We start from the raw sequence: 22,500 nt of genomic DNA on the forward strand, positions 1-22,500 counted from the left end.
AGTCGCTGGACCTCCAGCATTTAACATGCCGCTTCCGCTCTCTCCTGGCCGCACAGGCTCAGGCAAGTGAGCGACGGTAAGATGTGAGGAGCATTCCACCAGCAGCAGCCCTGGACACTGATCGTCTTCTCGTGCCGCAGCGATGAAAGGCCACCTTCGGTTCAGCTCCTATAGGGGAAGAAAAAGAACGTTATACAGGTAAAGCGATGATAACATTGTTGTAGCGTGTTGCACGATAAAGCTGAGGCTGCTCTCACCTTCCTCACAAGGGCTTTGTTGCAAACTGAGGTGAGGCAAAGCGGCTGAAGTTTGGCCGGCCGCAAACGACGCAATGAACAGGTCTGTAGAAATCTGCCAAAAGTAAGGGAGGTAAACTATTGGTCCAAATTGTTTGGTATCATCCCTGTATCACCACTGTGAATGAAGACAGCCTGGTTGGTAGTAAGACAAGATGTAAGAAGTGGGAAGAGAAAGGCAAGTGTACCTGATGGGGACGGTGGCGCATGGGTCACGGGTGTGTTCGTGAGGGATGGCGTCTAGGATCGTGGAGTAGCCGCCCTCAGAGTCACTCAGCTCGGCTGCAAGGGAGGCCAGCATGCCTCCCCGCATGCTTGCCCCAAGCCCTCGTTCCCCATCCTGCAAAATCGGACGCTTCAGAATGACTGAAACACGTGAAAGAAAAGTTGTCATATTCACAAGAGTTTTCCTCACGTGGACACCTCGGTCTCTTGCATTGTCGCGAGGGATATCGGGTAGTCTGGGACATATACGAGTATATACCTGCACCAGCGGGTCGTTGGTGGTGGGTTCGCTGTTGGACGGCAGCGTAAACACTGTCCTTTGTTCACCGCGGCGCTGCTTGTCGCTGGAGCTTTGGGTAGCCTCCTGATACGTCGGCAGCGCGTTGGGGTTGCATAACTGCATAAAAGACACATCTTAAAGGAAAATGCATAAAAACTCTTATTCTAATATTGCACGGGTGTGTGTGTGTGTGTGTGTGTGTGTGTGTGTGTGTGTGTGTGTGTGTGTGTGTGTGTGTGTGTGTGTGTGTGTGTGTGTGTGTGTGTGTGTGCAATGGACTCTGACCTGATCGTACGACGGGGGAGGTGAGTGAAGGCAGGGTGGGACGGTGTCGCTGGCGGTGAGGTGTGTTAGAGCAAGACTTGGGGCCCGGGGCCGCGTGGAAGGACCAGCCAACTGTTCAGAACTGCTGCGAAGGAATACAACCATCATGCACACACATAATCTACACCAAGCCAAGTATTTACTGAGCATCACATCCCCATGTGTCTCGGTCTTACCTGGAGACGTCAGTGGAGAACCTTCTCGGCACCGGGGAGGGCGTGAGGCTAATAGTGGGCGGCGGGGAGCTCCTCACCAGCCTAGCAGCAGTGGGTGAATAGCCGCGGGGTAGGAGTTGCGGCAAGGACGCGGGCGCCAGGGAGATGGAAGGAGTTAGCGCGGGAGACAGCTGAGATGTGCATATTGACGCCACCTGAGTCGGGACATCGAGAGGTGTTGAGGGTGGTGGTGGTGACGATGACACTGGTGAAGAAGCGAAGGAAGAAGAGGAAGAAGAAAAAGAACACGACGAGGAAGATGAAATAGAAGAGCTTGACGACGATGACGATGACGACGAGGAAGACTGTCCGACGAGGGAAGACATATGAGAGGAAGCCGGGGATGGGGTCGCAGCGGGTGGCGGCGCCGGCTCCACACACCGGGAAACATTCAATATTGGCGTCGCTTCCGGACTTTCATGATCCTCAGCGAGCGTTGTGGCGGTGCTGATGGGCAGGTGTGGGAGGGGTGGCACAGAATTGGCTGCCGAACGCTGTGTCGGGGCCTCAGTGTGCTCGCAAGGGGCAGGAGAAGGTGACCCCACCGAGGACAGGGAGTCGCTCGACCTCATCTGCCCCGTGACCTCTGATGATACCGAGGAACTGGAGGAGGAGTACGAGGGCGTGGCAGTGACCACGCTGGACAGGGATCCTCTGGAGGATGTCTTGGCGGGGAACTGTCCATCCACGCCTCCCTGCGCCCCCCGAACCCCCATTACGGGGGTCTCGGCGTCAGCAGGCATCCTGCCACGAGAGTAAAGATGAAAAAGAATTAACCCATGCTAAGTGTGTCGGGAATGGTAACAAAAATATAGATTTCTTTAGAAAATGAAAAATTCTAGCGAGGACATTATGACAATAAAAATACATCCTTTCCTTCAAGCAGACTGAAGAACTGTGAAAGAATAGCATGATGCTTACTAAAAAAAAAAAAAAATAATAATAATAATAATAATAATCGTTCATTAAGGATGCTACAATCCTAAGAGTAAGTCTTAGCTTTCACAAGAGAAAGGCGAAATTGAAGTTGAATAATAAAAAAGATTCGATAACATTCGAAAACATGGTATTCTGAAAGGCAACATAGAATGTAAAGGGAGTACACTTTACTGGAAACAAATACCAGTGTCAAGCACTTCATGCAGTAAGAGATTATCTGATATGAACTAGGATATAAAGAAAAAAAAAAAAGCAACAGGCATGCTAGAGAAAATAGAAAACGCTTACCACCGAATTCACTTTTTTTTTCTTTTACTCATCTTGCTAGTACTAATAACTCTATGAACACCCTCCACTTCCCCCTTTTCATTCTTGTTGTTTACATAGGAAAACGAAACAGAATATTAAGGAATAGGTGTAGTGGGTGTCTGTGAGTGTTCGTCAGCTGCAATCACGGACCTCATGTTGGAGTTTCGATTGTGAAACCTCAGGTATTGATAGTGAGATGGAGTGCCAATTATCCAATTATAAAAACAACTGGTGATGGGGACAAGATGGAAGTTTGTTTATAAGGCAATAATTGGTGTATCCTTGACCATGCATTTGTAAGACAAAACTTCTAGCTTGGCATGCTAGAAAATATGTACGTATGTACGAGTAGTACTACAATGCAGATTGACACAGAGGAAACAAATGCTCGTAGTTATTTATCCGAGATAATTCAGTTCCCCCTTTCATAAATCTGTCGGAGTTCATAGTTGTTATTGAATGTGTTCATGTTAAGGATATATATATATATATATATATATATATATATATATATATATATATATATATATATATATATATATATATATATATATATATATATATATATATATATATATATATATATATATATATATATATATATATATACACACAGAGAGAGAGAGAGAGAGAGAGAGAGAGAGAGAGAGAGAGAGAGAGAGAGAGAGAGAGAGAGAATAAACAGTAGGCTATTTCCTATGTTAAAAAAAATCAAGGTAAGCAATAATTAAGTCACATTCATCCACAATGATTCGTTTTACCACTGCCTCGCACCTTGACTGCCTCCACTCCCGCAATCTGTCACCATGGTGTTAATGGGTTTGTCCTGCGCCCTTCCTGCCCTACAACCTGCTCCAGAGACACCTTGGGGACACACTCATACAGGGAACACACTGGTGCAGGGACCGACATCCGATCCCAGATGCTGCCAACATCCCCGCCAGAGGCCTGACCCAGTTACTCAGGTTTACTTGGCACCATTCACCATTTGATCCCATCCAGACGCTAAGACACCACCCACACCAAGGGCAACACCCAAATCCCAAGGAACACCTCGACAGCCCGGGAGAGCAGGATGATGGCAAGACGGCACACCCACAGCATGGCGTCACACTGGAGACAGCCTTGCATAGCCGAAGCGGATAGTGATGGGAAATATATTAGACTTACCTTCTCGAGGCTCACGTTAGGCAACCGACATGATCGAAGGCTATGATGGGGCTCTCCTCGGGGCCATGGCGCGGCGCCTCTTCACGGGGGGCCGCCCACCGAGCCACGGCTCTCCTCCACTGTCCGTTCCACATCTAATGCGGTTAGCATCTATGGAGAAAGACTATAAGCAGGAGACAAAATACTTCGCGCCCTTTCCCCAGCAGACGATGCAGGCGACTGACTTCGCTGGAAGTGAAAATGTCTTAAAAATCATTACATTAACCAATCTCATCATATTTTGTCCTTTAACACATCAGATGAAAAAGTTCAAATAGATTACATGAGAAATTGTTATAGGTGTCCACAAATTGTGTGTACTTCACGTGGAAAGCCTTGCTGGGTGGACATTATTGGAACATCATGTTTCTCCAAGAACTATGAATGGATGGCCAAGTTTTCTGTTTTCAAGATTCCGTTTTCTTTCTTGAATTTAACCATCAACTAACTAAAATTAAATATTTTTCATTGTCTTCAAATGTGGTTATCAATATTGCATAATGTTTACTTTAAACAGTTCTAAACATCATGACTTCTTTCTATACATAAAAATGAGAAAAATAGATGACGGCCAGGGATGAGCAGCGCTCCCCTGAACTGCTAGCTAGATGAGTGGCTGTTGTGGCAGGAACGTCACCGCAATTCGTGTGGAAAGACAGTTTATGAGCATTTCTGACTAGGATTGGATGAATTTTAATGGATTTTCACACACACACACACACACACACACACACACACACAAAAAAAAAAAAAAAAAAAAACTATCAACACCATATCACACTCATTAACAAATTTTTACTTTTTGTCGCATACATTTTTTTTTTTTTTATGTGTGTATGTTCCTTCTGCCTTTGAGTACCTAAGGCGGCTACAACAGCGCGAGGAAATATCAAGATCTCGAACATTTGAACACAAAATGTTCTCTAGTACTTTATTAAGAAAATAGGGGTCTTCAATAAAAAATAATCTATTGATTCTCATCCATTATACCGAGAAAGATCATTAAACAAATCAAGAAATATTGTAATCCTACCTGCATGAATGTAAAATCATTCCCCCAACACTACACAAGTCAGGATGGATAGTAGAGGATGAGCTAGGTATCAATGCATAAAATTCTGCCATCACAATCACTCTTCATCACCAAATGTGACATAGTACAGCACCTCCTCTGCATTTTTATTCCCCACAGTAAGATATGACATATACTGTCTGGGATACATCCCTTCAAAAGAATCTCAACATCATACCAATGATCTCTTCCAGAAGAGATGGGCTTACTGTGTTTGCAGTTGTTCCTGTTTCCCAAACTGTTCCTATTTGTTTTCTTCCTGTCTTTATCAGGCACACCTTCTGGACCTTTTTTATGACCATTTTCCTTATTGAAGGTGAAGGAGTTCTTTTTAAAGACTTCACATGCATGCAAGTAAATAAGTAATATAATTTTTAGAAATTTCCACAACCAATAAGTAACAAGACTGTTCCACACTTGTATGCAACCATCAATGGGTGGGGTTTCCTTCAGACATCACAGGGCTACGTCACTCCTCACACACACTCACAATTACTTTCCATTCACTTCTGTCACATACATCCATTCTATTAATTACTCCAATGTCATTTCTCTACCCAAAGCTTAAGGCTTCCTTTACACCAACTATCCATCCCTTACAAGTCCTGCTAACAAGTTCACACATCTCACATTTCATCTTACAAATTGAAAAAAAAAAGAATCTTAGCTCACTCACAGTTAACTAAATTCAGCTCCAGCCACCATTCACTTGATCTAGTATCCAAGTCTTTAGTCAGCATAAAGCCATGCTTGAAAACCTTTCAGTCACATGGATGAATAGTAACCAGGATTCATATGCCATTCTTTGGATAAGGAAGTGAGAGAAAATATGAACAAAGACTGCAGTCCCTCATTCATTCAAAATGAAGTAGCTAGACTATCCTCAACAAACATAAAGAGTGACAATTTCACCCATAAATTCTACAAATTTTCAACATGTCATGAAAATAAAATGTGTTGACAGTGAAGGGGAGGAGGTAGTAGACAGCTACCAAAATGATTATCAACTCCCAGTGAGCTCTAATAGCACTAGTTCTAATTTATGTGTACCTATGTGCATCTATGTGCACAACAATTTGACTTGCTCTCATGCCCACACTCTTGAATCTTCAAAGTTTTCCACCATCTGGCTTCAACTTAAAAGTCACTCTAACTAAATTTATCTGTGAGGTCTACCTCTCCCCTAACTCTTCTAACTATAAGAAATCCTTTGATTATCCAACTCCCAGAGTGAAGCACATTCTCTTTCTATCCCTTCACAGAGATCTCAATCCTTAGAAAATTCAATGTTCACCACCGGCTAGAGCCACTGGTGCAACACCCTACTCATATTCCTGACCATCTAACTGCTCTTCTGATCTTGCTAAATGCATGCCTCTCCTCCTCCTACAGCCAATAGCCGACTTACCATTAGGCAACACTAGGCAGTTGCGTAGGGCCCCAAGTTTCTGGAGACCCCATGAAACTCTTCATACACTTATGGTTAATAGAGGTTTTATTACTTGGACACATTATTTGTTTTTTATTAAAATCCATTTGCTAAAATGCCAGCAGAATGATTATCCTATTGTGTCTCAGGGACCCCTATGGATGTATAAAGAAAACAGGGCCCCTCCTTCACTCCCCACTATATTGGATTAGTCCATCTCCGCTTGTGCAGAAAGAAAGGATTCAGGAAGACAGGTGCATCCCTAAAATAAAAGGTGTGGAGGAGCCCCTACACCTATCTTTGCCTAGGGCCCCCAAATTCCTAAATCCATCCCTGCCTACAGCCTTGCTGCACAGGGCTTTCTTCTTCCTCTCACCTCTATTCTGTCTAACTCTCTAATGCAAAAGCTAATTAGTACTCTTCACCATTCATACCTTTCTCTGGTAAATTCTGGAACTCCCTACCTGCTTCTGTATTTCCAAATTTCTATGATGACTTCATTTAAGAGGGAGGTTTCAAGACATCTCTCTCAGACCTGCATTGGGACAGACAACTAAGTGAGCCTTTTTTTTCTTTTCTTGCCCTTGGCCAGCTTTCCTCTTACATAAAAAAAAAAAATTGCCATTATAAAACACTTTTTTAACTAAGCTTTATTTTTCATTCATAGTGCTGCCAGTACTTCTTTACACTTTTAAATAGAAATTGCTATCAAATTAATTTTTACCAAAACACTGCACCAATTTTCCCTAAATGTATTATACATTTTTACATAGGAGCATGAAACAATTGGAAGCTCTATCTCAAATGATCCCTGTAGTTTATGTTTGCAACTCTCTATTACCAAAATAAATATAAAACAAAAATATCTTTAGTAGTCAAAATACATTCCTCACAACACTAACACTCAGATGAAAAGGCAGAAGAGAAAGGTCCTTTCAGGAGGCTTACAAATTACCCTAAGCCTACCAATTTCCTCAGCTAAGGAAGTGTGAAGACATGAAATCCTGCAGTGCCCTGAGGCAGGCATAGTGCTCAGAATATCCACCAGCCATAGCCTGTGGGGAAGCTCGTCGCACATGGTGGAGGTAACCGCCTTCTTCCAGTTCATCCCAAGATGGGGCTGGTAAGGTAGCAGAGAGGACAGGTGGCTCGTAGCGGTACAACTCCTCCTGAAGAAGTAATTTTTGTCAAAAGAATGGAATGGAGGTAATGATTATTCAGCCAGATAATAATAATGAGTACAGAAGAAACTCAGTGAGAAGGTGCAATAGGTACAAAAAATATTACATTTTCCTTATTGAAGAGCTTGACATAATCTTAATATGGAGTGTTTTTATAATTTAGCTGTTAGAGATTCAATGGAAGAGATTACCTTGACTGGCTTTACTGGTGCTGATGACAGGTTGGCAAAGCCAATCTTGACACCGGATGAGAACTCGCTCGCCTTTGCAGCTAAAGCCAATTCCTGTTCTTTTTTCTTTTGATTTTCTCTTTTCTGTTCCTCCTTAAGTCTCTCTGAATGTGTCTGGACAACAAGTGAAGCAGCTCCCTCAGAAGCTGCCATGAGATCCTGGAAATGGTACAGTAAGTAATCTGAGCATCTAATGGTTTTCATATTACATACTTCAGATTGTACTAACAATATTGGTCTCTTCCATCAATAATTGTGTTTCTGACATATGATGATACACAAAAAAATAAAAGAAATAATGTATATAAAATTTACGTAATTGGATGGGAAGAGAAAATGGAATGTATATTGAAACCAGAAAGCATTAACACATAGCAATAATAGATAACCTGATTCATGTACACATCACAGTGCAATAGTAACCATGACATACTGTACATAAGCATTAAGCAATTATTACTTTTATCAAGGATGTTTTGTTACGTTGTCTTGATATCATGGACTGTTCCTGTTCCTCTCTAAGGATTCTTTGCCTCTCTAGTCCCTTCATTAATTCTGAGTCCAGTTGTCTTTCAATCTCTTCATCAGCACGGCTCCTGCAGGTTTGAGAATTAGTGAGGAAAATTAGCAGATGCATTTAGACTAGTACAAATATATATATATATATATATATATATATATATATATATATATATATATATATATATATATATATATATATATATATATATATATATATATATATATATATATATATATATATATATATATATATATATATATATATATATATATATATATATATATATATATATATATATATATATATATATATATATATATATATATATATATATATATATATATATATATATATATATATATATATATATATATATATATATATATATATATATATATATATATATATATATATATATATATATATATATATATATATATATATATATATATATATATATATATATATATATATATATATATATATATATATATATATATATATATATATATATATATATATATATATATATATATATATATATATATATATATATATATATATATATATATATATATATATATATATATATATATATATATATATATATATATATATATATATATATATATATATATATATATATATATATATATATATATATATATATATATATATATATATATATATATATATATATATATATATATATTTTGATGTCTTCCCTTAGTCCCCAAGAGAAGGGTCAAGGCAGAAGAGTCCCTATTTATTCACACACATAAGAACATATGAACATAAGAAAAGAGGGAAGCTGCAAGAGGCCACCAGGCCTATACGAGGCAGTCCCAGTGTGTTTAAGCTACCTAATTCCAACTATCATCCCCATCCATAAACTTATCTAACCTTCTTTTAAAGCTCCCTATTGACTCAGCTCTGACTAGATGACCACTAAGACCATTCCACTTATCAGCCACTTTGTTTAAAAACCAGTTTCTTCCCATTTCTCACCTGAATTTTTCAAGTTTAAACCCATTATTTCTGGTTCTGTCCCTGCTATTGATCCTAAGAACTACATCCATGTCCCCTTTGTTAAAACCTTTATACCACTTAAATACTTCTATCAGGTCTCCTCTTAACCTATGTCTCTCTAAGGAATGCAGATTGAGTTTTTTCAGTCTCTCTTCAAAGGGAATATCTCTCATTCCCTGTATCTTTTTAGTCATCTTCCTTTGCACTGACTCCAACAGAGCTATATCCCTCCTAAAATGTGGGGACCAGAACTGTACCACCTAGTCAAGATGTGGCCTGACCAGCGCCAAGTATAATTTCAGTATTACTTCTGGACTTGTGCTTTTAACACTTCTAAAAATGAATCCCAGTACTCTATTCGCCTTATTCCTGGCCTCAATACATTGCTTCCTTGTACCATGATTGGAGCTAACTATGACTCCTAAATCACACACACACACACACACACACACACACACACACACACACACACACACACACACACACACACCAGTCAACCCAGCGGCACAGGAAGGATTAAGAGACATCGTGGTAAAAAAAAACAAAAATAGAGAATTGCTAGAAAAGGTGGATCTGAGGAAGGGAATGGGACCAGATGGAGTGTCAGGATGGACACAAAGGGAATGTAGTGAGCAACTGGTAGAACCAATTTGGGATGTAATTAACAACTCTTTAAGGGAAGGGAAGGTACCAAAGGAATGGAAAAGAGCCAATATAGTCCCATTATACAAAGGAGGAAAAATGACTGAGCCCCTAAATTATAGACCAGTGTCACTAACTAGTGTGGTGGGTAAGATCTGTGAAATTGTTATCAAAGGAAAATGGTTGGAATATCTGGAGAGAAATGAAATAATTAATAACTCCCAACTTGGTTTTAGAAAAGGAAGATCATGTATAACAAACTTACTAAGCTTTTATACAAGAGTAATAGATGAAGTACAAGGAAGAGATGGATGAATGAATGCAGTGTATCTAGATATTAAAAAGGCTTTTGACAGAGTACCACACAGAAGACTCTTATGGAAAATATAACACATGGGCGAAATTAAGGGATATATCTTAAATTGGATGAAAGATTACTTAACAGATAGGGAAATAAGGATAGTGATAAGAGATACACCATCAAGTTGAAGCGCTGTAACCAGTGGCGCATCACAGAGTTCGGTGTTGGCACCAATAATGTTCCAAATATATGTCAATGATATACAAGAGGGTTTGAGTAGCTACATAAATTTGTTTACAGATGATGCCAAGCTTTTGAGAGTTATAAAAAACCAAAATGATTGTATGGAATTGGAGAAAGATATTGATAAGATCTGGAGATGGAGCCAGAAGTAGAAATTAGAATTTAATACTAAGAAATGCCATGTAATGGAAATGGGTAAAAGTAACAGAAGACCTACATGGAAATATAAAATGGGAGAAGAGATTATAATGAAAAGAAGAGAAGAGAAAGACCAGGGAGTGATTATACAAGACACCCTGACTCCAGAAAGACATATAAATGGATTATTTGCTTCAATATACAAGACACTAACGAACATCAGGGTAGTATTCAATTACATGGATAAAAGTATGATGTAAAAGATATCAACTACTATGATAAGACCTAGACTAGAATATGTAGCAGTGGTATGGTCTCCATATAGGCGACAAAGATGATCTCTGAAATAAAAGATCTTCCCTATGAAGAAAGACTGAAGGAGATGGAGCTACCAACTTTGAAGGATAGACGGGAAAGAGGAGACTTGATAACGATGTATAAGTTAGTAAACCGTATGGAGAAGATAGATACACTTGGATACACTGACGAAGCAGGGAGACAGACAAACAAGAGGACATTCCAAGAAAATCATGAAAAGTAAGTGTCATAGGAATATCAAGAAGTTCAGTTTTCCACATAGGACAGTAGACATCTGGAATGGATTAAGTGAAGAGATTGTAACAGCAGAAAGTGTGTGCAAATTTAAGGAGAAGTTAGATGAGTAGATATGGTGACAGGTCACTATGAGCCCTGCTCGAACCCTGTAACATACAACTAAGTAAATACAACTAGGTAACACACACACACACACACACACACACACACACACACACACACACACACGGCCCGGTAGCTCAGTGGTTAGAGCGCTGGCTTCACAAGCCAGATGACCGGGGTTCGGGTGGAGATATTTGGGTGTGTCTCCTTTCACGTGTAGCCCCTGTTCACCTAGCAGTGAGTAGGTACGGGATGTAAATCGAGGTGTTGTGACCTTGTTGTCCCGGTGTGTGGTGTGTGCCTGGTCTCAGGCCTATCCCAAGATCGGAAATAATGAGCTCTGAGCTCGTTCCGTAGGGTAACGTCTGGCTGTCTCGTCAGAGACTGCAGCAGATCAAACAGTGAACACACACACACACACACACACACACCCGTTACGGAGCTCTGAGTTCGCTCCATAATGTGGAAGACTGGCTGGGTGACCAGCAGGCGACCGAGGTGAATTACACACTCCATATAAAATGTCAGCTAATATATGAGTGGCATTTCAATTCATGGACAAAGATATGATGGAAAAAAAATTATCACAAGCATGATACGTCCAAAGCTGGAATATGCATCAGTGGTGTGGTCACCGAGCTCTCAAAAAGATATAAGAAGATTAGAATGGATTCAGAAGATAGCTACAAAGATGGTGCTGGAACTAAAAGATCTAACATATGAAAAAAGACTGAAGGAAATGGGACTGCCAACCTTACGAGATATAAGAGAATGAGGAGACCTATATAACAATGTATAAAATAGTAAACGGCATTGAAAAGGTAGACAAGGAAGACCTGGTGCTGGTGACAGAAGAAGCTAGAAAGACAAGAGGATACGTAAAGTAGATTAGGATGAGGCAATGTGTGAAGGATATTGGAAAATACAGTTTTCAACATAAAATGGTGGAAAAGTGCAATGCACTGAGTGATGAAGCTGTTACAGCACATAATGTGCATAACTTTAAAGAAAAATTGGATGAATGGAGACAAGACACTATGAGCCCCTCTCAAACCCTGTACAATACAACTAGGTAAATACAACTAAGTACCTAAATACTCTCTCTCTCTCTCTCTCTCTCTCTCACACACTTTGAAAATTTATCTTTCTATTTTACATTAGTGATAACACACAGCACACCTATTTCTGGAATGGAGGGCAGAAAAATTAAGGAATTAGCATATACAGTACAATGCAAAGACAGGAATGAATAAAGAACTGTTCCATCATGGCTATCTTCCTGGAGATGTCCTCAGGAAATTGCATCTGGTACAGAGAGAGATGATGTTCTTACTTTTTGCCAAAATTCTTCCTAATTTCATTTTTGTTCTGCTTCTCATAGTTTTCTATTTTCTTTTCCATTTCTGGCTTATTGATATCATTGGTAATATTGTACACTATTTCTTCTATTTCTTCTAAGTATGCATTCCATTCTTCTAGGGTGGGAAAGTCATCTTCAGACATATTGTAAACTTTCATTACCTGAAAAAAATAAATAAACATTAGAAAACATTACTCATCTGAAGTCAGCCACAGCTTTAAAACAGAGAATAATGAGACCAAATATCCAAGTGGAAAGTAACACAAAATAGACATAGCTTATCTTAACTACTCATGTTTCTATTTACTCATCTGATGCAACAAAAATATCTTTCTATTTCATTGCATCAAAAAGATAACACTAAGTTGTGATATTTGTGGTAAATATAAAACTACAAAATCTGTCACATGATAGAACAGTATTTCTGGATATTAGACCTATCTATTCATAAATTTGTTCTGTGCAGTACCAGTCATCATTTCCACACAAAGGTACATCTCAAAGGTGGACACACAAAGCCACACTACTACTATACCTTTCTTCGAATAGCAAGCTCTTTTTCTACTAAAGGATCTTCATATATCTGGACACGAAACTTTGACCTCTTGAGGATAATTTCACACTCTGGACAGGGAGCTGATTCTGCAATGCAAAAATACTCTACCACTTATACTATATTATAACTTAGGAAAATGATAAATACAATAATAATTCCATGTGAACAATAAGACAGAAAGAGCTTAGATGACATGCAATTTGGCTTTAAAATAGCAAAGGACCTAATGATTCATTTTCCATTATGTAATATATGTAACAAAAGAACTGCCATAGTCCTTTCAGATATGAGGCTAATGGCACACACAAATAAATAATAAATAAACACAAAAGCAGCAGTTGAAGTTGTAAGCATCTCCAAGTATGGAGTAATGCTTACTTTCTTAGTACCTCAGACCCTTAAAAAAAAAAAAAAAAAAAAAAACTCACAAAACTGAAGGGAATGAGAGGGAAGGAAGTCTGGCACACAGCATGGGTGGGTATCAAGGATGGCTTTGAGAGTCATTTATGGCCATTGCTTTCACCTCAGAACACAAACATTAGAGAGAAGAATCAATTTCTTATGCATTTCCATCTAAATATGAAGCTAAGTATATGAATGATGTGTGTATGAGAGTGTGGTGCTTTGTCTGCACCATCCTATGTGGGATTGATGGTTTGGCCATATAGAGATAGATAGAGTGATCAAAATATGGTTTTAAAAGAATGTTCTAGTTCATATTTGAAGTACATTTAATCTAACAGCCGTCTCATGCCTCTAACAAGATGGATGTAGATAGATGGTTTGGAGTTGATCACAGAATGAGTCACTCTAAAAACAAGTGATGGTTCTCTATGGCAGATAAAGGTAACATTTAAGACTGATGTACATTTCATCAGAAACAATTTTTTTTAGAAGTAAAATTCTTACTCATAGTTTCTGCCACTTAAGAGTTTTAAAGAAATATACAGTTGGTCCTCAACAATCACAGGCTGAACATACACATGCATGTACATATATGTACACTGCCTCCCATACCAAGCCACAATCCTTCCACTGTCCAACAGCATTGTCAATTTAATGTGTTTTTGGTAACCAATTGTGTACATTTCTGACAGCTTGCATACAGTGTACACTTCCCACTACTATACAAATGTCCTTCTCCCTCATGCTCACTCACACATGACCATATTTGTGTTAGCATCATCATATTTTCACTATGGCCCTCAAGAGACCTTCCAAGACACTTGCTGGAGACACCTCTATGCATAAAAGTTTGATTATTCTAAAGAAAAAGATGGAGTATTTTTTTTTTTTAAATAAGGAAGGGATGTTGCATGCTACTGTAGGAAGACAATACCTTGTGAATGAGAATACCATACACTCCACCAGAAAATAAATTTTATCAACAGTAAATGTCAGTGTTCAATACAGTACTAAATAACATTCATACTCTAAGACTAAGTCATGCAAGGGAGAAGGCAATGGTGAACATACAGAATGCATTATATCTTTGGATTGAGGACCAGCACCAGAAAAGAACAGCAGTGACTGCCAAATAATCCAAGAGAAAGCCAAATCTCTGTATACTCACTTTACTAAATATACAGAAGGGAATCCTCAACCAAGTCACTACATAATTTGTTTGTTTGTTTGCTTTTTTTACAAAATATAAAAAAGGAAGTACTTGTTGATGCATATAAATGGGGCTTTTCAATATTGAAGCAAGGCTACAGGAAGGATCACAAATGTGTAAAGTAGCATCCCATCAAACAAGGAAAAGATCTTTTAGAGGGAACAACTAATTATTCATATTTTCAACATTACAGACAAGTCTGTTACCTAACTCTACATATAGGGAGGTGGTGGCGTAGTTGATAAGGTGTTGAGCGTGGGATCGGGCAGATGTCCACACATAGATTCGAATCCCACCACATACCACTTTGAAGCTTTGCCATTTGCCAAGTGGTTTAAAGGTACCTACATGTCACCATGATACCCAAGTTCTACGTGGCTACACCAAAGATGCACTTGGATGGTAATATGGGCCCTAATATGGGTACCACTATAAATAAAATTGCCTGTCCCACCAATGGGCAGAAGCTTAACAGCACTTCCCATATATATTCTTCAAGTATGCCTACAGGTGCTATAGGCCATAACATAAAAAAAAAAAAAAAAAGTTGAGAGCTGACTGTACATAAAGAAAAGCTATTAACTGCAATCACTGAGATCAGGAAAGACTGATAGGAAGATCTGTATACAGTATATGGAAATTATAGTAGTCTACTTTAGGGATTTATGGCAATCTATATCTATCTACGTATTCTCTTTGTGTATGCAAGTGAACAAGGGTAAGCACTTCAGCACACAACATCCAGGTGAAAGATGCTAAATCACTACTAAGCCAAACAACCTTACTGCTCCAGTGGCCAACAAGTTCTTGTAAAACACACACTTGATTTAAACTTATATTCTAGCTCTTCTAGTGAGTTGCCAAGTCTTTGTTTACCTCTTAATGTATGTCATCTCAATTTCTTGTCTGTTTTCCTTTGTCAATTACATGACAATACTAAACACCAAAAATTATTGTTATGTGCTAGTTTAGCAAAAGTACTGAGATTTATGTACCTTTAAACCAGATTGACATCTCTTATAGAGATATGAGAGGCAGGACACCATGTCTTATTACATGAATGAAAATAACCTTCTCTCCTTTCCTCTCAGTCACATTTTAGAACATGTATGTAATCACTGCAGAACTCTGCAAACCTTTGGCAGAGGTGTGTGAAAAACGTTTCCCCATCCCATGTCAGAAATAATGTAATGATTCATTGTCTCATGGCTAGAAAACCCAACATGGTTTAACAAACATATTAGAAGATGAAATAATAAAAAAAAAAAAAAAATGTTGCCTCACCCTTAATGAAGTACATTCGAACACAAGAATCACACATTGGGTGGCCACAGACATTAACCATCAGTTTCATCTGTGGATTTCGATACTTGGTGCTCCTGCATTGTGGGCACTGCGTCTCGTAAGATGCATCGTAGTAGTCCCCCATCCTGATATATACACCTGGAAATATGAGAACTCTGAATCTGACGTCATCACCATCACCACCCAAAACCCATTTGTGAATAAAGAAATCTATAGCTGAACTTTGAAAATGGAAACTATCTCACACCTTCTTTAATTGTCCCTTTGGATGTCTAATTTTGTCAAGTCCTGGATATCAATAGAGACCTAACCCAAAATTCCATGAATTTGTTTTTTTGGAAAACAGTTTTAAATGGAACTACCAGTCCTTGGCAGTTCCCCTCCTACATGACAAAACAATTGTGAATTATAATACTAAGATACTAATTTGAAGAAATGGGACTTTGGTAAAACTAATGATTGTCACTGAGTTCCTTTCTCACATATAAAAGCAATATCAAAAATGCCTAGCATATGATTCAACATAATACATTAAGAAATCCTTCTAAGTTGTGAAACAGATAAAATGAAATTCTATTCATGAAAAAAAGTATTTAAGTTGGTTTTCTATTGAATTGGCATTTTGATTAACTTGGTCATCTTCAAATAAGTATACCATTAACTGGAATAGTATTAATGCAGACGACGGTAAAAATTAAGACAACATCTCTGTACCACTTAAATCCAAATTACATAAATCAACTTCCTTGTAGTACATGGAAACAACAATTATAATTGAAAATATACAACTTGAGTGTCCTGGTAAGAGTAATGCCTGCCAAAACAAACATCTGACTGACCTGCCTTACATGAATGTAACAAACACATTGTTGAACAACCTAATAATTCCAGCTACAGTGTCCTTACCACTACAATACAAACAATGGATTAAGTAGCTGGACACTATTATAGTTGTATTCCTCTCCCATTACGCCAGTGCAGTCCTGAGAGATGATAACTTTGCCTTATAGTTCACTTTGTCAAAGAGATGCCTAAAATAACCACAGAAATAACTACATCCACATATCATCATGTTACTGAGTATGTTGTGTCATACTATATGGTACAGTCGTATTATCTTATTCATTATTGAAACCATTAAATTTTAAAACTTGCAGTATCTTACATCTAAGATATATATCAATAATAGTATTACTAGACAATCACAAAAAATACTTGTTTTGACCAACTTCTCTCAAAATCATCCATACAAGATATTTAAAAACTGATGCACAATTTTAGAAGTATCATAATGATCAATATTCTATGCATCTGTATGCACAAGGGATATACAATAATATTCAAGCTCATTCAGTAATGATGACATCTAGTGGATAATTTCCAACAACTCCCATTACCTGGTAGGTAATCAGTTAGAATGAGTTTCATCCTACACTTAGGAATTGTGCCAACTAAAAATACAAGTAAAACATGAGGTCCCATATAAAGAAAAGTGGTTAATAAATATCATCCTAGCTGGCTTTCACTTATATTATTATGGAGACAACCACATGTAGGCCAGGTGGCCTCTTGTTGTTTCTTACATTCTTATGTACAAAGCACAACTTTGATTCTTGCTCCATCAGATAAACAAATTACATACCTACATAACATTGGAAAAAATGGTTCCTTTAAAAGCCTTGGACACTATATATATATATATATATATATATATATATATATATATATATATATATATATATATATATATATATATATATATATATATATATATATATATATATATATATATATATGTGTGTGTGTGTGTGTGTGTGTGTGTGTGTGTGATTCACTGTTTGATCTGCTGCAGTCTCTGACGAGACAGCCAGACGTTACCCTACGGAACGAGCTCAGAGCTCATTGTTTCCGATCTTCGGATAGGCCTGAGACCAGGCACACACCACACACCGGGACAACAAGGTCACAACTCCTCGATTTACATCCCGTACCTACTCACTGCTAGGTGAACAGGGCTACGTGAAAGGAGACACCCAAATATCTCCACCCGGCCGGGAATCGAACCCCGGTCCTCTGGCTTGTGAAGCCAGCGCTCTAACCACTGAGCTACCAGGCCGGTGTGTGTGTGTGTGTGTGTGTGTGTGTGTGTTTATTTACCTAGTTGTGCATTACATTGTTCAAGTAGGGCTCATAGTGACTTGTCTCCATATTTACATATGTGTGTGTGTGTGTGTGTGTGTGTGTGTGTGATTCACCTCGGTCGTCTGCTGGTCACCCAGCCAGTCTTCCTCATTATGGAGCGAGCTCAGAGCTCATAGACCGATCTTCGGGTAGGACTGAGACCACATAACATACTCCACACACCGGGAAAGCGAGGCCACAATCCCTCAAGTTACATCCCGTACCTATTTACTGCTAGGTGAACAGGGGCCACACATTAAGAAATTTGCCCATTTGCCTCGCCGCTTACCGGGATTTGAACCCAGCCCTCTCGATTGTGAGTCAAGCGTGCTAACCACTACACTACGCGGTGTGTGTGTGTGTGTGTGTGTGTGTGTGTGTGTGTGTGTGTGTGTGTGTGTGTGTGTGTGTGTGTGTGTGTGTGTGTGTGTGTGTGTGTGTGTGTGTGTGTGTGTATTTACCTAGTTGTAGTTTTACAGGGCCTGGGCTTTATGCTCATGTGGCCCTGTCTCCATATCTACACTTATCCAATTTTTCTTTAAAACTATGCACACTCATGTCTGTGTGTGTGTGTGTATTTACCTATTTGTATTTACCTATTTGTGTATTACAGGGCCCGAGCTAAGCTCTCTGTGTCCTGTCTCCTTGTCCATTCCTGTCATATCTCTCTTTCATCTGATTGACACACACCGCATCAACGACATCACTGCTCAGTTTATTCCACTTATCAATGCTACGATGCGGGAAACTGTATTTTCTCACGTCATTTAGACAGATGTCCTTTATTAGCTTTTTTCCATGTCCTCGGAGATGATTACTTGTGGTCACCTTTATCAACTCTCTATCCAGTATGTCAATCTTGTTCACCAATTTATACATAGTTATCATGTCTCCTCTTGTTCTTCTCTCTTCTAATGTGGTCAGCCCCAGCTTCCTCAGTCTTTCCTCATAGTCTAACTCCTGAGTCCTGGTACCATCCTTGTTGCCAGCCTCTGTACCCTTTCTACCTTCTTCACATTTTTCTTCATATGCAGTGACCAGACACATGCTGCATATTCTAACTGGGGTCTTATTAAGGTACATAATATCTTCTTCATCATTCCTTCATCTAGGTAGTGGAATGCAAGGCCAATATTTTGAAGCATGTTGTATGTTTTCCAAAAAATCTTGTTAATGTGTTTCTCCGGTGACAAAGTGTTTTGCACGGTTACTCCTAAGTCTTTCTCCTCATTGGTCTCTTTAATTTTCTCATCACCCAGCCTGTAATCCCAGTTTGGTCTGTATCTACTTCTTCCCATTTTCATAACATGGGTCTTGTCTATATTAAATTCCATCTGCCACTCTTTACTCCACTCATATATTTTATCAAGATCTTCCTGTAACTTGTTACAATCTTCCACATTCTTTACTCTCCTCATAATTTTAGTATCGTCCGCAAACATGTTCATATAACTGTCAATTCCTACTGGCATATCATTAACATAAATCAAAAACATGATGGGACCCAGCACTGACCCTTGTGGAACTCCACTGGTTACCTTCTTCCACTCGGACTTCCTTCCTCTCACCACTGTTCTCATTTCTCTTCCCATTAAGTAATTTTCCATCCATTTTGCTAGTTTATCATTTACTCCTCCAATCATCTTTAGTTTCCACATCAGTCTATTGTGTGGTACTTTATCAAAGGCCTTTCTCAAGTCCAGGTAGATAGCATCCACCCATCCCTCTCTATGTTGTAGTATGTCAGTCACTCTTGAATAAAAACATAATAAATTGGATACACACGATCTTCCTTTTCTGAAACCAAACTGCCTTTCACTCAGAATGTTTTCACTTTCTAGATACTCACTCCACTTAGCTTTAATTACTTCTTCACATACCTTGCACAATATACTAGTCAACGATACTGGTCTATAATTTAGCGGTTCCATTCTACTACCATTCTTATATATAGGCACAATGTCAGCTCTTTTCCACTCTTTCGGGACTAATCCTGTTCGTATGGAGGTTTCCACAATATCAAATATGGGGTTCAACAATTGATCCTTACATTCTTTTAGCAACCTCCCAGATATGCCATCAGGCCCCATTGATTTATTAATATCCAGATTGCTTATAATTTTCCTTACATCTACCTTAGTAACCATGATGTCCTGCATTTGCTTTATTTCCGTAGGCCTTCCTCCCATAAAATGCTCCTCCTTTGTAAACACTTTGCAAAAGTTGTCGTTCAAAATTTCAGCTATCTCTTCAGCATCTTCATATACTTCTTCTCCGTTTTTTACCTTTTCTATTACCTCCCTTTTATTTAGTTTTCCATTTATGAATTTGTAAAACATTTTTGGGTCACTATCACAGTTTTCCACCACCCTCTGTTCATATTCCTGTTCATATGCGTGTGTGTGTATATATATATATATATATATATATATATATATATATATATATATATATATATATATATATATATATATATATAATAGTGTCCAACACTTTTAAAGGAACCATTTTTTCAAATGTTATGTATGTATGTATATATATATATATATATATATATATATATATATATATATATATATATATATATATATATATATATATATATATATATAGCTCAATAAAACAATAAGCATCAATGACCTTAATGTCTTTGCATTATACTTAAAAGTAATGTAAAAATATTATTTCTCATCCCATATTCAAGTCATACTGCTAAATAGAGTATATAGGTAATACCATAATAATGTTTCCTATTGTCATATTCCACTGATGCAAAATCAATCCAATCCCAAAGTATTCTTAATAAATTATTAATAACCCTATACTTAATTCCTCATTTGCAAGATATTCCACCTTAAGATTTTGTTTATTGACTTCTGAGCTGACAAACAAAGTTCAATTTCATGTTTGCACAAGTAAATCAATGAATCAATATTTCATCTCAGTTACACAAGTGTTGGTTCACACAGAGCCACCTTCACTTACTTGCTGAATCTGAATACTTTCTGCAATGTAATGAATCAAATATGTGCATCAACTGTGTGTCTCACCCAACAGTACTCAGCAACTACTACACTACACCAGATGGAAGGCAAGCCAGAAGTGAGTTAATTAGATAGACAGATGTCATGAAGATTAAAAGTATGTCCTCAGATGAGCATGTAGGACACTTATGCATGCACGAAAATATCTATCACTTATTAATTAAAATCTTCTTTCCAATAGTGTAAATATTGTGCAACGCATAGATGTGCTGCCTGGAGTTAGCTCGCCCTTTCTCTCTTCAAAGCAGGAAAACACATGGAAGTGGTAACAGAAAGTCTGACAGTACAGTTAACATTCTGCAAGTCGCACGTGACTCAAATAATATTTCTGGAACAAGGATGAGAAACTGGACGCCAAAACTGGGAGGCAGGGGAGAGTACTACTGAGAATAATGATGTAAGCAACCCTGGCCTTCACCTTTCTCTTCTAGGCATGGGAGACACAAGTACGTGAGGCGCTGGCCAATCGAGGTGGAAATTAGAGGCAATGATGTGGAATAAGAGATATTTACCTATGAATGAAAAGAGTGGAGGGTTCCGCGTCGTCCACACTGGGGCACTGTTGCTGTGTTTTGGTTGTGTTGTGACTTGTGAGTGTGTGCGTGTGTGTTTGGTGGTACCGTTGTAAAGGTAATATCCCTCTACTTAACGCACCACCTTTTAGCAGACCAGAATTATTAATATTAGCACGATGTTATGTTATATAATGCGTTCTTGGGTTTCGTATGTGATTTGCTTACCTGATAGAACAGGATTTTTTTTCAAATTCCCGCCACAGACTCTCTCTCTCTCTCTCTCTCTCTCTCTCTCTCTCTCTCTCTGCAGCAGTTTTAGTAGGTACAGTGTAGGTCACATCCATTCACATATCTATTTACCTGCTGTTACTTACTAGTCGTGTACTACCTACAATAACAAAACCTAATCGGCTTAATCGGTTGATTCATCTTGCAATAAAAGTGTTTAAAGTGCAACTCCATCCAGTCCACAACTGGAGCCAGCGCGGATATCATTGATTATACCATTTGATAGTAAACACCTTCGCTGCCTAGTTTTGTAAATAGCGTAGTGGCCAGCAGTGTGAGAAATAAAGTCGTTTTATTACATAATTCATATGTAGGCTATATAGTTCTTGCGTGCTACCATCGGTCTTTATTAAAACTTAAGTTATATAAGCTTCTTGATTAGATATTTCGGCTC

General features: G+C 38.4%; 2 protein-coding genes across 3 annotated transcripts in view; both read right to left on the reverse strand.

Moving 5' to 3' along the window:
- Nucleotides 1-4,410, reverse strand: part of LOC123505326 (uncharacterized protein DDB_G0271670-like) — a 5,072-nt gene extending 662 nt beyond the window's left edge. Inside the window, exons 1-7 of one of the 2 annotated variants that reach the window (XM_045256515.1) lie at nucleotides 3,759-4,410; nucleotides 1,302-2,084; nucleotides 1,087-1,207; nucleotides 781-918; nucleotides 485-636; nucleotides 258-351; nucleotides 1-168 (exon numbers count right to left, since the gene is read on the reverse strand). The exon at nucleotides 1-168 is cut by the window's left edge and continues 662 nt beyond it. In XM_045256515.1, coding sequence (XP_045112450.1) covers nucleotides 1-168; nucleotides 258-351; nucleotides 485-636; nucleotides 781-918; nucleotides 1,087-1,207; nucleotides 1,302-2,083 — 1,455 coding nt within the window. In that variant the 5' untranslated portion in view covers nucleotide 2,084; nucleotides 3,759-4,410. Of the gene's footprint in view, nucleotides 169-257; nucleotides 352-484; nucleotides 637-780; nucleotides 919-1,086; nucleotides 1,211-1,301; nucleotides 2,085-3,758 lie in introns of both variants that reach the window. The other variant, XM_045256514.1, reaches the window with a different exon arrangement.
- A 2,480-nt stretch (nucleotides 4,411-6,890) lies between these two features.
- LOC123505327 (CDK-activating kinase assembly factor MAT1-like) lies at nucleotides 6,891-21,935 on the reverse strand. The gene is made up of 7 exons (XM_045256516.1): nucleotides 21,816-21,935; nucleotides 16,058-16,216; nucleotides 13,138-13,244; nucleotides 12,576-12,763; nucleotides 8,170-8,305; nucleotides 7,671-7,868; nucleotides 6,891-7,467 (listed from the first exon to the last, which is right to left on the reverse strand). The coding sequence occupies exons 2-7, from the start codon at nucleotides 16,200-16,202 to the stop codon at nucleotides 7,273-7,275; spliced, it is 969 nt and encodes a 322-aa protein (XP_045112451.1). The 5' UTR covers nucleotides 16,203-16,216; nucleotides 21,816-21,935; the 3' UTR covers nucleotides 6,891-7,272.
- Between the last annotated feature and the right edge of the window lie 565 nt (nucleotides 21,936-22,500).

Source organism: Portunus trituberculatus, chromosome 18, assembly GCF_017591435.1.
Source record: "Portunus trituberculatus isolate SZX2019 chromosome 18, ASM1759143v1, whole genome shotgun sequence".
Classification (NCBI taxonomy): Eukaryota; Metazoa; Arthropoda; class Malacostraca; order Decapoda; family Portunidae; genus Portunus; species Portunus trituberculatus.